This window comes from Dendropsophus ebraccatus, chromosome 3 (genome assembly GCF_027789765.1).
Source record: "Dendropsophus ebraccatus isolate aDenEbr1 chromosome 3, aDenEbr1.pat, whole genome shotgun sequence".
Taxonomy (NCBI): Eukaryota; Metazoa; Chordata; class Amphibia; order Anura; family Hylidae; genus Dendropsophus; species Dendropsophus ebraccatus.
Genome location: NC_091456.1, coordinates 64,931,269 through 64,949,183, shown reverse-complemented (window position 1 = coordinate 64,949,183; position 17,915 = coordinate 64,931,269). Strand labels below are relative to the sequence as shown.

General features: G+C 40.0%; 1 protein-coding gene across 3 annotated transcripts in view; it reads right to left on the bottom strand.

The window, feature by feature from the left end:
- The window catches only part of RIC1 (RIC1 homolog, RAB6A GEF complex partner 1), a 93,508-nt gene that overhangs the window by 67,051 nt on the left and 8,542 nt on the right, over positions 1–17,915 (bottom strand). For all 3 annotated transcript variants that reach the window (XM_069961932.1, XM_069961934.1, XM_069961933.1), the window contains exons 2-3: positions 9,312–9,419; positions 1,341–1,420 (exon numbers count right to left, since the gene is read on the bottom strand). In XM_069961932.1, coding sequence (XP_069818033.1) covers positions 1,341–1,420; positions 9,312–9,419 — 188 coding nt within the window. The remainder of the gene's footprint in view (positions 1–1,340; positions 1,421–9,311; positions 9,420–17,915) is intronic.

Below are 17,915 nucleotides of genomic sequence, written 5' to 3'. Positions count from 1 at the left end.
GTGGGCCCAGCTGTTGCAGCTGGGTAGTTTGTTTTGATACAAGTGATCACCTGTAGCACAGTCCTTTCTATGGCTGCATTCACACAGACTAAACCCTTCATCTCTTACGGCACTCCTTGCATCATAATTTACTATGATACAGTGAGCTCCGAAACAGCTAAAGCAGTACTCTACTGAACTGACACCACTGTGCCAGTTCAATAGCAGTGTTTGACTGTTTCAGAGCTCATTAAATCAAAATAAATTATGATGCAGGGCGTTCCATAGACTTTACTTTGTGATATACAACGAGGATATGGACCATATAATGGACTATACGACTATAGATTGACTATATAACTCCCTGCATTATAACACATAATGATTCAATGAGCCTCAATGTACCGATCTTCCTGAGTGCATCAAATCACCTAATTTACATATACAGTGGTACCTTGGTTTAGGAGTAACTTTAAGAGCGTTTTGGTTTAAGAGCTCAAAGTTTTCACAATTGTGACTTTAAGAGCATCGCTTTGGTTTAAGAGCTCCCTGCACTGGGTGGGAGGAGGACTGAGGGAGGGGCATAGTCTGCATAGCGTGGTCTACAGCTCTGTACTCTGACCCAGGAAGTCTCCCTCACCTTCCAAATCATAGCAGATTCACTTCAGGCTGGGGCTTGCATCAGGGGACAGGACTGTGGAGGTAATCTCTCCATAGCTGTAACCCCTCTCTCCCCAGACAGAGTGCTGCTATACTGTGCTCACATCTGTCATTCCTTCATACTCCCTGCAGTCTCTGTAAGTCCTTGTGTTTCCCATCCTCTCCATTACTGTCCAGTAACTTATAATATCACATATTCTGATGTTTCTGAATGTTTGTTTCATCTGTTTTACATGTTTTTCAGAACAATAAATAACTATTTTTAGGGTGTGGAACCAGTTGTCTGCATATCAGTGATTTCTTATGGGAAAATTTGCTTTGGTTTAAGAGTGGATTTGGATTACAAGCACGGTCCCGGAAAGAATTATGCTCGTAATTCAAGGCACCACTGTATTACTAACATCGCTGAGGATGAAGGTAGGAAAACCTGCTGTTAGTTTCCCTTTTAAATATCACTACTTACCATGAAAAGTTATGTAAAAAGATAAGCACACTTTACCTCTCAGATCTTTATTTTCCTGGTGACTTTTATTTTATGCTGAAATAGTGTTAAAGCACATTTGGTATTGCTACTGCAACAAGCTGCAAACACAGCAAGTATAAACCAAAATTAACGTACATGTGTATCTATTTACACATGCACACAGATGTTCACATTATTAACAGTTCAAATTAAGTGGATACATAAAAAAACAACTTACTTTGGATACACAGGTTCATATAAATACTTGTCCTCAGCAACAGGAACAATGTCAAAGAATAGGATGTATCCATTGGCAGTCTGGAAGAAGAAAACAGAAATATACTTTTAAATAAATAACCACTAACTAAATAAAAGTTGTACGCACAAATACAGAAAATAGTAAACATAAGTTCCGTAAAAAAAAAGGTGACATTTGACTGGCTGCAAGGTTCCACTTTGTACTAATTCTTATAAAAAGTACTAGTCAATTTACTATTACCCCAATTATTCTGTAGTGCTGTGTTTCTTGTGTTAGTGTGAACATACATTCTACAGATCCTGGTCATTAACATATAACTAGAGATGAGCGAACTGGGTTCGGGTTCGAGGCGATCCGAACCCGAACGTTCGGTATTTGATTAGCGGGGGCTGCTGAACTTTGATAAAGCTCTAAGGTTGTCTGGAAAACATGGATACAGTCAATGACTATATCCATGTTTTCCACATAGCCTTAGGGCTTTATCCAACTTCAGCAGCCACCGTTAATCAAATGCCGAAAGTTCGGGTTGGGATCGACTTGAGCATGCTCGAGGTTCGCTCATCTCTACATATAACATCTACTGGTAATGTGGTAAAAAATACATTACAAAACTGTCCCTAATACTACACTTTAAAGGAATTGGCTCACAATGTGAACCCTTGGTCATATGCCCTATAAAGAAAGTCACTCTGTAAGAGAACCCCAGGCCACCTATATAGATGGCCACCCTCACTAGCAGATGACCAGGTATGAGGGAAAACAGACCTTAATCTTAATCACATGATCACCAAAACTAGCATTCCAAATGGTAAGTATGAGTCAGGACTAATGGGTTCAGAATGAAGGACACTTGCATTTCTAACAGAGAGGGGGTTGTTCTCACAGTTACACATGGCTTCTTGCTCTCCATTACGTAAGCTGTGACCAAACCAAACATGCTGAAGGTAAAGAGGAAAAGAGCCAGCAATAAATGCAGATGCAAACTAAAAGATGAAACAGTTCTGTTACAGTGTATTCTCCCTATGCTTGTCTCCTTAACAAGAAGAACAAAAGTATTGAGTTTTGTTTTTTTTTTTTTTTTAAATCTTATGTTTCATTCAGTCTCATTGCAACATGGGTATAAAATCCAGCACCTGCTGATGCAGTCTGCCTTTAAAACACATTTGTTGTAAAGGATGTGTTGTGGGACTGAAAGAGTAGTAGATGCTTGGAACAAACTCAGAGCAGACGTGGTAGGTAAATCTACAATAATTAAATGTAAACATGTCTGGAATAAACATATCTATAATACAAGGGAGAACTAGATGGTCTATTTCAGCCAACAACCATCTATGTTTCTATGTAATAGGACACATTGTTGCAACAAGTCAGTTGTATGTTATTCCTCCTCGATCTTTGATGATCTTCCATGAGTGTTATTATTAAAAGATAAGATCACAGAAAATGAGCCACAAAGTAGTGGCCACGTGAAGTTACAGAACAGGGTCACCAAAAAGTCACAAATGCTCTGCTGACTGAGCAACCACAGAGTGCAAAGCCTCAGCTGGCATTAAAATCAGTAAAACAAAAGAAAACCTGCTTCATGGCATGTTGTTTTATAGTTGAGGAGCTGTACAGAAGCCTTACATCACATGATGTCTGATGGACCGGTGTATAAAGCATGCGACCAATGAACTAAGGACATATAAAATATGTTCTGTGGGGTGACAACTCATACTGTGAATTGGGCTAGCTACTACACCAAATAACACAATCATATTATAATAGCCATTAACTACAGTAGACTCATAATCAGGACTGACAGCTGCTGTATACACAAGCAGACACCTCGAAAGCCATCAATCACTGGTGATGAAATGAGAGGAGGTGGAGAGAGCACCAGGAATACGGCAGACTCAGAACTATAGGTGCACTGGAAGCCTCATTAGACCTCATTATTTTTGGTGCCAATTTGTATAACAGCCAACTGGACCATTCTTGTAAATATGCCATCTTATCATTTTAATATAAAATTTGTTTCTGAATTCAGAAAATGAGCAGCAAGGAGTTAACCGTGCAAATCCTCCCAGACTGTTATATTTTGTCAGGCAGTCTATTCTTACAGCATTCCATTCCTACATACTTCATGCTAAAAGCCCCACGGGACTCTTCAAGTGTTTCCAAAAACCCTGACTGCACAGGGCAAAAGCTTTCTAACCACACAAATAAAATATTATGAAGGCTCTGAAAGAGGCAATATTATGCACACTAATAGTAGAAACATATATAAATGTTTGGTGCACAGGGCAGTGGTCTATAAGTGGGTAAGCGCATTACCATTTTCAAGATTGTATGAAATGTCAAATTTGTAACCAAGAATCTGTCTTACCAGTCTGTCTGGGTTTCCACTAATGCCTGACTTTGAAAAAAACTGGAACCCCGACAGACCCATAAATAAGTCAACTGGGTCACTCAGGATTTATCTGTATTTAGTTTAGGGTGCCTTGACACATACAGTATCACAGTTGATTTTGTGTATTGAGTTCTGCAGCAAAATCCGCTGCAATGCTCTGTAGTGTCATTGCCTATGGGTCTGCGATAATATGGTCCCTGCCCACTTTACCTGTCCATGCTCCTGGCTGCTTCTCCGGCTCCCTGGTGTCTGGCTTGGCCAATCAGTGCACTGTCCGACCGCAGCCACTGTTTGGCTGAGCGGGACGTCTGGGAGCTGGAAAAGCAGGTGGGAGTGCAGAGAGGTAATGTATTAGCCCGGGACCGGTGGGTAAAGTAGGCGGGGCTATCAGCAGGGCTGTGGAGTCGGTAAGCCGTGGCTTCGACTCTGACTCAGACTCCTGCTCCTTCATAAATGGCCAGTCATATACCAGGGGAGTTATTTATCACACTGGCTCAGTAGCTTCTCCATTCCATTCCATTCCTGGTTTTGGCTTCAAATCTTTGGCAGATAATCAGATAATCTCTGTGTAAATGGGCCCTTAGCCACTGGGAGGGAATTACCCATTACCTAATAGGGGAAATTACCTACTGGGCACACCCAACTGAAGTAACCAACCCACCTAATGGGGGGAACCTACCTTTAATCCACTTACTTAACCACCTTACTTTTGGAGACAGCAAGGGGGGGCATTATTGATTTTTGTGGCAATTTATGTTAAGGATGGTAAGTAGGGGGCTGAAAGCTAAGATGTTTGTCTGGCAGATTCTGAAGACATGAGCTGTGGCTGGAAGAAATCTTCTGCAATGGAGGCAAAGAAAAGGAAAAGCTTAAAGCTAAAGCCTTATGGGGGGGAATTAATTAAAACGGTTCTAAATGGGAAGTGGTCTATATTATGCCTTTTGTCTTTAAAGCATTTAGTTCCTGCAGGTTTCATGGAGCTAACACAATGATTTATTGCTTCAATGAAGTGATGCAGTAATGGTGCATTTATATGGATTATCGTTCGAATTTTCGCAATAACGATTGTATTTGAGCGATAATTGGCTCGTGTAAACACAGCAAACGATCAAGCGATGAGCGAGAAATTGCTCATTGTGATCTTACAACATGTTCTTAAATTGTTGGTCGTTCGCTGAAAATTCGCAGATCGCTTCGTGTAAACAGTCTTTTAAAGATTCACCCTGTGTGAGATGGGCTTAAGAGATCTTAAAAAACCATTGCAATAACGATTTTTCTAATGATTTATTCCTCTCATCGCTGATCATTATTAAAAACCAAATCGTTGCTTCAAAATGATTAAACGATTAACTGGGCAAATTATCACTTCGTATATATGGACGATATCGCAATGAAATAATGCACGTACATTGCGTTTAATAAGCGTTAATTAGCTCTATTTTTGCTGCGATTGCATAATTCACTGCTAAATAGCGTCAATTAGCACTTATTAAATATGCCATGGTTCCTTTATACAGCTGAGTGATCATTCTATGTGTGAACATAGCCTGATGTAGTAATGCAATCAAACACAGCAATTAAATGATGCAGTAATGCAATGTGAATGTATTTGTAAACACAGCTGATCACATGGCAACAAAAATACAGATCCCACATAATAATTTAGGCTCAGATTATGTAAAGAAAGATAAGATAAAACTGTGAGGCTGCGTTTTTCCTGCAAATTATGCAACCGTTACAAAACAGTGCTAAATAATGCTAATTATACACTATGTGTGAACACAGCCTCAAAGCTGCCCTAATATTACAGAGAAAAAATTTTTTTTTTGCACAATCATTGTCCCAAAGGTCTCAGCATTACCCCCAGTCTCATAAATAGTAATTAATCATGGAAAACTTTGATACCCCCAATCACTACAGGCAAGTTGCTCTTCCTTTTACATGTTCTTACTAAAGCTGCCTTTTGTTTTTGGCCTACAGATCTATATATACACCCATGTCTCCCCATGGTAAAAGTCTACAATGAACCTTTCTGTAGACAGATTCTGACGTTATATTACCTCCTAATTTTCCCTTACTTTTTATCAATAGGAGTGAAAATGACAGCTTGTCATTCAAGGTTTTTTTTAGCTTCAGCTGAGACTGGATTCAAAAGGAATGGAAGTAAAAGGTAGGACTTAGGCCTTAACCCCTAGACAACCCATGTACAGTTACGTCATGGATGTCTATCAACAGATGACCCTTGACGTAACTGTACGGCCTGGGTCTCTAAGGTGCTATGAAGCGTGCTCCGGAACGGTAAGGGCCAGCTGCAGTCAGTAGCCGTGCCCTCACCGGTAATGACAGGCTGCACCGATCGCGCTGCAGCCGGTCATTAACCCCTTAAACACTGCGAACGCTGACACCCCATACAGCCCCGTAGGTGAAAAACTAAAACTCTTATAGGAGTCACAATAGGGCCATTTTATTAATAATTAATTGCAAAAAAAAAAAAAAGAGAATTTAAAAAATCTGTATAAACCTACATATAATTGTGTTTGGACTGACCTATAGAAAAATGGTATCATGTCGCTTTTACCATATAGTGCATTGCGTAGACACAGGAACCCCCCAAAAGTTACCATATTGCATTCTATTTTCCAATTTCACCAATTTATATTTTTATAAATAATATTTTTGGGGTTCCATCATACATGTTATGGTAGAATGAAAGACGCCATTACAAAGTACACCTAGTCCTGAAAAAAAAAGCCCTTGCATGGCCCTGTAGATAGAAAAATGAAAGTTCTAGAGCTCTTAGAAGAGGAGGAGGAAAAAACAAAAGCGCAAAAATGAAAATAGGCGCGGTCCACTGTGTCATTATGGGCTTGGTCCTCAAAGGGTTAATCACACGTACCTTGTTTCACGAATAACATGGTTGTGGCCGGCCTGTAGTGGAAGAGTTTTAGGTGTGCCGGCACAGATTTATACTTGCATAGCCCCTTTTTTATTATGGAACATGCTAACTGGTATCAGGTTCACTTTTAACAAGAATTGTGACCGTCCACGTAATAAGAATATTGTTTGATCAGCAGCCCACATATACCTGGCTGCATACATGTTATGCTGGACTCTGAACTTCCAGTGCCTTTCTAGACATACTGGAGTATGTCTTGGGGAAAGTGGTGAACAGGGAACATAAAGGATCTGCCGGCCTGAAGCGGATAAAAGCCTCATGTGCCTGTGAACCTCTACACTAGAGCAGTCTGTTAGCCTGTTTAAGGTTTCTTTTTTTTCCTGGCTCCTTCCTTGAATAACAGGAAACCAGTTGATGGAAAGAAATCTGAAACCCTCCATTTCTCAGCTCCTTAAGTTAGGCAGCTGTTGCTCTAAGGAAAAGTCTGTAGGACTCAAAATTATGATTGTTAGGCTATGCCTTGGTGCTATTATAAGGGGTCAACATCATAAATATATAATTCTTCACTTTTCCAGGAATGCATCAAAGACATTTACATGATCAGCTTAAACCATGACTAAATATAAGAGAAATACAGCCAACTAAACAAAGGAAGAAAGAAGCCAGATATAGGATTCACTAGCGCTTGGTAAAATAAAGAGTAAACATGATTTACAGCCACACACAATGATGACTGTCTACACTGTCTCTACCCTGCCAACTGCAAGAGCTGTTTCACCAGATAAGCTCTCAAGAATCATTCTTAATGTAAATTTACTGGTACTCCACAGCTTTCAAATGATGGGATTTGGGCACACTGGTGGATTCAGTGACTTTCTATACACATATTTCTATTATACTGAACAAATTAGTTGGCAGTCAGAGGATCCTACTATTTATTAATTACAAGTTCTTCATGTAGTGCCAGTAGAGTACATGAAACCTGTACACAATCTCAACCCTTAGGGCCCTATTCCACCGGACGATTATCGTTTGCATAATCGTTAATGATTACCGATCTCAAACGACCGCTACTGCGAAAGACCTGAAAAAGTTCACTCATTTCCATGGAACGATAATCGTTACTTATGATCGTAATTGTGATAGTTTTTCTCCGCTATTTATTCGCTATTGTGTTCGTATCTATTGCGAACGACCGAACGATGTCTTATTCAATGCGAACGATTTGCGAACGTTTTGCAAACAAGCAACGATAAAAATAGGTCCAGGTCTTATAAAGCGATCAACGATTTCTCATTCGGTCGTTAATCGTTAACTGCATTTCAACCGAACGATTATCGTTTAGATTCGAACGATTTAACGATAATCTGAACGATAATCGTCCGGTGGAATAGGGCCCTTAGTCAGTCTCAGTCTTCAATGGGAGAGCTTTACCGACAATTTTTTTATTGCACTTTGTTAAAGGGAACCTGTCAGAAGCAACAAGGCCCCAAAATTGCCACCAACCTGCTGTGTTTCAGAAGTCTAGTAGTCATGTAGTGAGACATCACACAAGCTAGGGAGGGTGTGTTGGGGTAAGGGGTTCCTGACTCTTCAGGATAACAGCAATGCCTAGATGTCTCTTTCGAAGGAAAATGTTATTAGAAGGCGCTGTTTTCAAAGAACATTTTTTAGATTATGGTGCATACTCTGGTATAAGACAATTACATTTAAATTAAACTATTAGGAAGTACAACCAAGAAAAACAGAACTAAAAACGCAAAAACAAATGAATTTTTGGTAATTTTAGAACCAGGCCAAACAAGGAAGCGATGCTATATGCTTTTACAGCACAATCATATTTTTACCTGATGTTGGAGTACTCCAATTACATATTACTGTGCTGGTGGCATACTGGGGATCCATGCATGGTCCTGACAAATTTTCTTTATAAAAATTAAGAATCCCTACAATGAATTACATGGTACACACTACAACATGACTATTGTTTGAGAAAGAATGGACAGATACCATATTTAGTTAGCATGTTGATGTAGTAAGAAACAGCACTGATTCACTTATTTAAAGTTATCGCCTTTATGCTGAAAAAACGGAACTTAAGAAAGTTTTGCTTACATATGCAACATTAGTATGCAAACAGCTTTCAGGGCACTAAGCTTAAACTAAGCTGAGACTTCCTGTTCTGTCTGTGATAAGTAGTAGGCTGCAATAGCGGCCACAGAAAACCGGTCAGTGCACACAATGGAGCATGCGGGTGCACGCGGATGCACCCGCATCCGAATTCAGCGGCAGTGAAGATCATCCGGCCGGTACTGCAGTACCTGCCAAGATGATCCTCTGACACCGGCCGTTCCGTGATCCGGCTGGGTCATGGAGTGGCCGGTGTCCTACTACGTGGGAACATGGCCTTCCAGTGAAAGGTGACAGCAGTTTAAACAAAAATAATGGTAAATCTGCTTCCCCCTTCATGTGGAGTGACCTTCACACAGGTCATATACGTTATTGAGCATGATTACAACTGTGTCCCATACAAAGAGAAGGGTTTGGAGAGGTACGCCATAAAGTATGTCACAAATTAGGCAATACATGTTACCAATATTCATTACTAGGGGTTAATCTTCTCAAACAATACATTTTCTATGTATCCTATTGGTAGACTTACAGTAACAACAATGACACGACTGTCTGGCCTCCATTCTGACAGCTTGTATGCTCCAAACTGGGCTGCTGCTTTTGCCGACTCCTTGTAACTGGCTATTAACACGCTGGGCTAAAACACACAAGAGAAAAAAAAAAAATCAAAAGAAAGAACAAGCAAAATTCTGTAAAAAGAAAACCCCAGTACAATTATTTTTAAAGGGGTTATCCAGTGCTACAAAAACATGGACGCTTTTCCCCCTACTGTTGTCTCCAGATTGGGTGGGGTTTCAAACTCAGTTCCAATGATGTAAATGGAGCTTAATTGCAAACCACACCTGACCTGGAGACAAGAGTGGTGCAAAAGTGGCCATGTTTTTGTAGCACTGGATAACCCCTTTAAGGCTTTGTATCATTAGAAAACAAAATCATTTTTTTTATTTTAAACATAATTAGTAAAAATAAATAAAATCCATAAAAATTCTGTATTTTATTTTTTAATCAGAAGTCTTAACTTTTTTTTTTTTTTTCTGTAGCTCAATTGTATAGCTTTGCTGTATAGATTTGACCAGTATCAGCAGTCCTTTCCTTATCAATAGAGGACGGGTGAGTTGGATCAGCACTGGATGGCCCCAGTCACATTGTAAACAAGTGCCACTCTAGTTGATCAGCGCTTGTTTATACAGCCTATTATATAGCTCAGTAATTGTGAAGGGAAGACAAGAGATGTGCGGTCAATGGCCAATGATTTGTTAACATGTTGTTATAACCAATTATTGAGCATTTCTCTTCAATTAATAATCTCTCCCCTTAAAAGGGTATTCCCATCTCAACTAATATAGATAAACTTGTAGAGCTCATGAAGTTAAATATTTTAGCAAAAAAAAAAAAAAAAAACATTTAGCAACCATGCCTTCTTCTCCTGACATGCTGCTCCTTCCCTTTCATTGTTGACAGCTTGTTGTTTAGGTTACTTACACACACTCCTCTTTTAAAGGGAACCTGTCAGCCCTGATAGTAGGCCAGAACCCACCCTACCCCGAGATACAGCATGGGATAATAACCCTCTCCTGTTGGTCTCAATCCAGATGGCAATTATGCAAATGGGCAGTGATTAGTCTGATACCCATAGGTGCATTTTCTAACAAAGGATATTAGAAAAAGCAATATATATACATCATCTGAGCTATGCACCAGCACACAACAGACGCCCCAGAGCTCCAGAGTTAAAGAAGCAGCAAGGCCCCTGATGAGAGGCTGCGGAAACGCGTTGGGCCGGACCATGAGAATACTGAAGTGAACCCCATGAACAAGGGAAGTAACATATCTTCAGCAAATAAATATTTTCTTGTTTGAGGGTGCGTTCACACCTACAGGATCTGCAGCAGATCTGCAGCAGATTTGATGCTGTGTTGAGTTATTTAAATGAAATCTGCTGCAGAAAATCAGCTGCAGATCCTGTAGGTGTGAACGCACCATGAAAGTTTATAAATGGAAAATTGGGACATTTAGTAGTGACTATAACCGTGATACTTAAGCACAATAAAAAAGACTGTGACCATTATACGAGTGCAATATGAAATGATATGTGCAATATGGGAACACGGCTGGAAAATACACACGGATAATAACCACTACTAATGGCTATATGCACTGTATAATATGCAATAGGAGGAAGAGCTGGGTGCAAAAAACGCATGGACAGACAAAAAAAACGCATCAAAAACGCAACCAGGTCTGAACAGTACCCAAACAGACTTTTTTTTTTCTTTTTTTTTTTTTGTCTTGACATAACATATACAGTGTAACATATAAGAAGAGGACAATTTGGGTACCAGAAACATGCTACAAGGTCTGAAGACAAAGTGCAAAGGTGATGGCTGTGCAATAAAGTGTTTGGTGTTTTAAATGATATAATTAAAGGTAATTTTTAAGTGACTATTGGAATATTCAGTGATAAGATAAAATTAACATAGTCTTCTATATTGACTTACATTCAGAGACTGTATATATATATATATATTGACTTACATTCAGAGACTGTATATATATATATATATATATATACACATATATATATATATATATATACATATATATATATACATACATATATATATATACATATATATATATATACATATATATATATATACATATATATATATACATATATATATATACATATATATATATACATATATATATATATATATATATATATATATATATACATATACATACATACATATACACACACAATTGGGTGCTAAGTACCCGGCATATAAATAATCATACAATTATGGTGTTTGGTTTTTGCATAATATAGAGATATAGCAAATACTGTCAAAAACAAAGATGCAACAGAAACCTGCAAGTGCTAGGACTTATCGTATAAACTTCCCACATTGTATACACAATACAGATACAGTGGTGCCTTGGATTACGAGCATAATTCCTTCCAGGACCGTGCTTGTAATCCAAATCCACTCTTAAACCAAAGCAAATTTTTCCATGAGAAATCAATGAAATGCAGACAATTGGTTCCACACCCCCAAAATAATGGTATTTTATTCTGAATAACATGTAGAACAGATTAAACAAATAATGACAAACAGCTGAATATGTTAAATTATAAGTTACTGTACAGTATAGCAAATGTACTTCCCTTACTGTGCATAATGTACAGTAAGGGCATAAGAATGAAAAACAGCAGCAGATTGTAGATACAGGATGGAACTGCAGATCCCCATAATGCAGTAGTGTAGTACAACAGGCTAGAATAGAGAAGCAGGGCTGCTGTCAGAGGTCTGTGTGGTCACATGAAAGCAATGGGGAAGGGGTGTGTGTTCAGCATGGACCAATCAGGAAGTGAGAATCACAGAGCTGTGCAGGAGGACAGTGACAGAAACCTTTCCATAGAGCAGTGTGAATAGCTGAGTTCAAGTGCAGGCACATTATAGCAGGAATAGAGAGGATGGGAAACACGAGGGCTGACTGAGATTGCAGGGAGCATAAAAGAATGAGCAGGTTATACAGTATGTGGGCACATAAATGCAGCAAGAGATTACCTCCACAGTCCTGTCCCCCCTGACGCAAGCCCCAGCCTGAAGTGGATCTGCTATGATTTAGAAGGTGAGGGAGACTTCCTGGGTTAGTGTACAGTGCTGTAGACCCCACTATGCAGACCATGCCCCTCTTACTCAGTACCGGGAGCTCTTAAACCAGGTTACTGTTTTAAAAAACGGTGAGCTCTTCTTGCAAAACGCCCTTAATCCTAGTTACTCTTAAACCAAGGTACCACTCTATTTGAAATGGCAAAAACTGCTGTCAAAAAGTTTTGAAAAAAATTAGGTTGTTAGCAAACCATTTTAACAAATAGTCTACTCTAACCTCTCTTGGGCTAATACAAAGCCTACAAAACTGGGTGTGGGGAGTTAGTATATACGGTAAGTTCTAGTACTTGCAGGTTGTTGTTGCATCTTTCTGTTTTTGTCTGTATTTTAGCCACCTGCAAAGTGTGAACAGTGATATTGTATTGCTAGCCCTTTTGTTGCATTTGTGTCATATAGTAAGAGATCGAGACATATAGCTGGGGAAAGATTGCGGCAGCACGATCATATCCCCGTCTGGCGGCTTAGAACGTCAAAATTTGTCATAAACTTCTGTAGGGAATTTTGATGGACAGCATCGCACTGCCACAATCTTTCCTCACCTATTTCTCTTGATAAGAGTGGGTATCAGCATTGAGACCCGCTCTAATCAATAACTTTTGACATGTCTGACAACATTTCAACAATTAGTTTTTATGACAGGTACTCTCTGAAAATTTGTTGCAAATAAGAACTGACAAGCATAAAAATAGCTGTAGAAAAGAGGAAGATGATACATTTCCTGTAAAGCTTTAATGTTAGACATAACTAATAGCAATTATTCTTCTTGTTTTTGGAATTTACTATCTATAGAATTAAAATCATAAAATATTGCATTTTTAACTCTGTCATTCCTAATAAACAGTCTAACACTTCAGTTCTGTAGGAAACACTTTTTGCAGTCTCCTCACTATCATCAAAGGCAGGATTACAGTGAAATGTTCTCCTTCTATAGAGATAGAGAATAATTTACAATAGGTGATGGACACAAGTCTCATCCTCCCCCTTCCTGCACAAGGACATTTGCCCAGGTCACTGAGCATGCCTACAACCTCTGCCATAAAAGTCAATAAAGTCTCACTGTTAAAAAAAAAACAAAAAAAAAACCTTTTGACATGCCATAGGGACAAAAGTTTTGATCAGTCTGGGTCTGAGTGTTCAAACCCATGCTGATCAGGAGAACGAGTCAGGAGAAGACTGTGCACAGTTAGGGGAAAAAAAAAAAGTCGGATTTATAATGGAACTTAAAGAGTCACTGTCGTATTTTTTTTTTTTTTTGCAGAAATCAATAGTCCAGGCGATTTTAAGAAACTTTGTAATTGGGTTTATTAGCCAAATCTGCCATTATCTGCATGTAAAAAGCCTTTTCCCAGGTCCCCCCCTCCTTCCTCTTTTTCATCCACTCTGAAAAATCTGAAAATTGTGACTTGTTGCAGGAGACGTCCCCTGTCTGCTCTAGGGAGAGGGGAGGGGGGAGGAGGAAGGAGGGAGTTAGCCGGCAGCAGAAAGCAGATAACAGAGGATTACAGGCATGGAGCTGGGTGACAGCTGTAATCCGAGCTCAGACAGGTCACTGATGACTGTCACAGGAGATATCCCGTGAGGGATTTGTAGATTAACTCTTTGTTGTCCTGTTTTGGTCTTTTCTTTAGCTCTCTCCATAGGAGAACAATGAAGACAGGGGGGAGAGCTTCAAACTGCTTTTTCATGATAAAAATGCATTTTTCTGATAATAAACCCAATTACAAAGTTTCTTAAAATCGCCTGGACTATTGATTTCTGCAAAAAAAAATTTCACGACAGTGACACTTTAAGTGGGTTTCAACACTCATTACAAAAAAATTTTTTGTAATGACAGTGACAATTTAAGTCTCCTGTTTTCTAAGAAGATATAGCTGTGGTAAAGGATCTCTCTAAATGCTGTTAACAGAGCAAATCAGAGGTTTAGACAACATGGTTGGCTCATAGTGTACAAAAATGAAACATGTACAGACATGTAATCTTTCATGAGAAGAGAATAAACTAGGGGCATGTTATCTAGTGTTATCTATGCCCCCTGAACAGTATTCCCTAAGAGACAGCACTACCGGAGATAAACGCAACCCTAAACAAGAAAGAGCAAACCGTCTGATATTACTTGTTATGCTTCTTGGAAAGAGAAGTTCCACACATCGATTCTGTGCCACCAGCAGTCTGTCTACTTACTCCCACTATTTCTTCTCAAGATGTAGAGTAATGTAACGTAGAGTGTGTATAATATTGAAAAACTTGGGCCAGAGTGACACAAATGAGAGAAAATAAAAGAATAATTCGAAAAAAATATATTTTTTTATTTTTCTTTTTTTCCTGGCAATTGTTTATGATTATATATTCTCTATTTTTATAACTTTTTCACAACTATTAGCAAAGGTGATTGTTTTCTGGTTGACATCAGCAGTGATCTCTGGTCCATGTTAGGCCATGCAGAAAGGTGATTTATAGGCCCTATCACACATCTGTGTATAGTGATATATGGCCCATGTGCTGGATGCATAGCACGGACTGAACTTATAATTTATTCACAGCTTAGTTCAGTGGTGTAGTGTTCTGGCCATTATGATGAAGAGTCCTGTTACAGATAAATGTGGGACACATTCTGCAAGTTGAGGTGAGAGGTGGCTGTCACTCACAGCGCTATCCTGGGTAGGGGCAGTAGTTCTGGTGAGGGTAGTTGGCTCCTGTCTAATTCTGGGGATCCTGATGTCTCCAAATCACTGTCTTGTATTTACTGCAGCAAGAGGAAAAATTACCCTTTAGGGTGCCTTCACACACACACACACACACACACACACACACCGGATCCGCTGCGGATCCAGTGACAGTTCATCCCTACGTGAATACATACTGGCAGCGGGATTGACATCCTGCTGAGAGTATGTTAGTTAACCCCTCCGCCGGTCAGAGCATACATCACCTGCTCCACGCTCCGGTTTGCTTCGGGCCTCTCTGCGTCTGCCTGTCCCGCTCAGCCAATCAGCGCGCTGCCTTGCCACAGCCACTGATTGGCTGAGCGGGACGTCCAGCCAAAGAACCCCCGAAGCAAGCCGGAGCGCAGAGAAGGTGATGTATGCTCTGGCCGGCAGGGGTTAACTTACATACATGCTGCGAGTACATATTCTAATTGGGATTAACTGGCATTGGATCCGCAGCGGATTTCGCAGTGAGAGGAAACCCCGGCCCTCTATGATGCGATTCTAATGTAGCCACGTCAATTACTGATGGTTCCTTCCGCTTCAACGTGTCAAAAAATAATCTGCCATTGGCTGCCCATCCCTCCATGAAATAAGAGGCAGCACCTCCATGGTGAATTCCATTTTTATTCACGCTTGTAAGGTGAATAAGATAGGAATTCACAGTGGAAGTGCCGCCTAGGACCTTTTCTATAGTGTGTGTTAGGACCTGGGACCATGCACCCTTGAGTGAGATCTATATCTTCCTGTGCTAATTTCCTTTTTATATTGAGGGTTGAAGGGGTATTTCCAGCCCCTAAATCTTATGCCCAGCCACAGGATAGAGAATAAGTGTCTGATTGTGGGGGTCTGACCTCCAGAATGGGGTACTAGACTCACTTCATTGCCGAGTGGTGGGTTGGTATGCGTTGTCTATGCGAGTGTCAGAGACACCAGAGTGCAGCACTTAGAATCAAGGCAGAAGCCAACTCCCCACACAAATCCAGGGCCCTGACTACTGACCCACCCCACTCCAAACTCTTATGAGTGACCTTCCTCTTCCTCATGCAGGATTTTTCAGCCATGACCTAGGTCCCCCCAACATGAGAGGGATTAGATTTAAGAGAGAGAGAGAGAAGAGCACATACTCACTCCGCTCTCTTCTCAGGCCAGGTCAGTGGAGGGGGTGCTCGATTCCTCCCTTATGCTCCAGCTTGGCTAATCTGTCTGCAGAATAAAACAGCGGAGCAGAGGAAGGAGCATTGTTATCTTACTATGCCATGGCAGTGGGACGTTCAATGACATGGGAGCAGACACTAGAGTCTGCACTTTCCGCTTTAGTGTAAGTGGAGGAGCCATAATGAAGGGGGTGCATTCAAAATCTAATTTACAATTTTGGCCAAAACCCGCATCATGCCTAACTGAAGGGGCAAATAAATAATTTAATTAAACCTTTCCTAGCTACCTGAACTTCAATTTGTTATGGGCAACAAAGAGAATCGTGGTATAAAGAAAGCTTGATAAATTTTCCCCATACTTTAAACAATGTGTAACAAATTCTTTTTGACAGAACAAACAGAATTTACATAAAACAGAGGGATTTTCCAGCAGTATTAGCGCCAGCACTTCACAAGTATGCCATTTACACAGTCTTTTTTTCTTGGTTAACATATTTGATAAAATGTTTAAAGAAAAAACATGGAAACTTTTTGGGGAAATGGAAAGTCTGCAAGGTAACTTTTCATAGTATTTACCTTAAAAAAAAAAAGCATGTAAATTTAATAGTATCAGCTGTCACAAATTGACTGTTTTTGTGTACTGCAGCATATGCACTGAAAATGTTATCAGAATACTATCAAAACCCAAGCCACACAGCTCTCCGCCAATAGCCGCACAATGTCAACACAGCCTAGCAAAAGCCCTCCTGAATGGTGATTGCTAGCCAGGAAGATGCCCTTTAAATGTCAATACAAGCGACAGAGCCTGAAGTGCAGAGCCTGATAAAACATATTGCTATCAACAGTGTCAAGTATGCCAACCCATTTAAATGTTTTATAGGTTACTGTAGATTTTTTTTAAAAAAATTCAGAGACACAGGAATTGTAATAATTGGCAAGCAACTGCCTTTAACAAAATCTACACTTTGCAGGACAAAGTTCATCAGTCGCCCAATGATGTAGTCACTGTTAGGCCCCGTTCCCACTGAGCAAAACTAGCGGAATTGCAGTTAGCCTCCTTCTCATAATGGGAGTCTATGGGAGGTGGGTGCTCCTGCTTTGTTCGTGCTGAAGAATGAACATGTTCATTCTTCAGCGCGGACAGCGAAGGAGCGCGCACCTCCCATAGACTCCCATTATGAGAAGGAGGCTAACGGCATTCCGCTAGTTTTGCTCAGTGGGAACGGGGCCTACGGAGAAAACTCTACACAGTTCCTATGTATGCAGAATGCAAGGTCATTTTTGGGCAAGGAAACAAAGAAAAGTGGCAGACTATGGCAAGTACTCATTTTGTTAGTAATGCAGAGCACTTAGCGCCAATATTCATCATACTGTCCAATGTCACAATAATTTGTGAAGGCATGCAGAGGATTGTAATGGCAGAAAAAAGTTATCATAAATGTATGATTAACACAGTTACAGCCATACATAGGAGCTAAGGCAATAAATTATTTAGCATATAAAATGTAGGACACTCTTAACATGCATATCCCCCCCCCACCCAGAAAAAAAATATATGATAATGGAGACGGCCATGCCCAGAACCCTATTA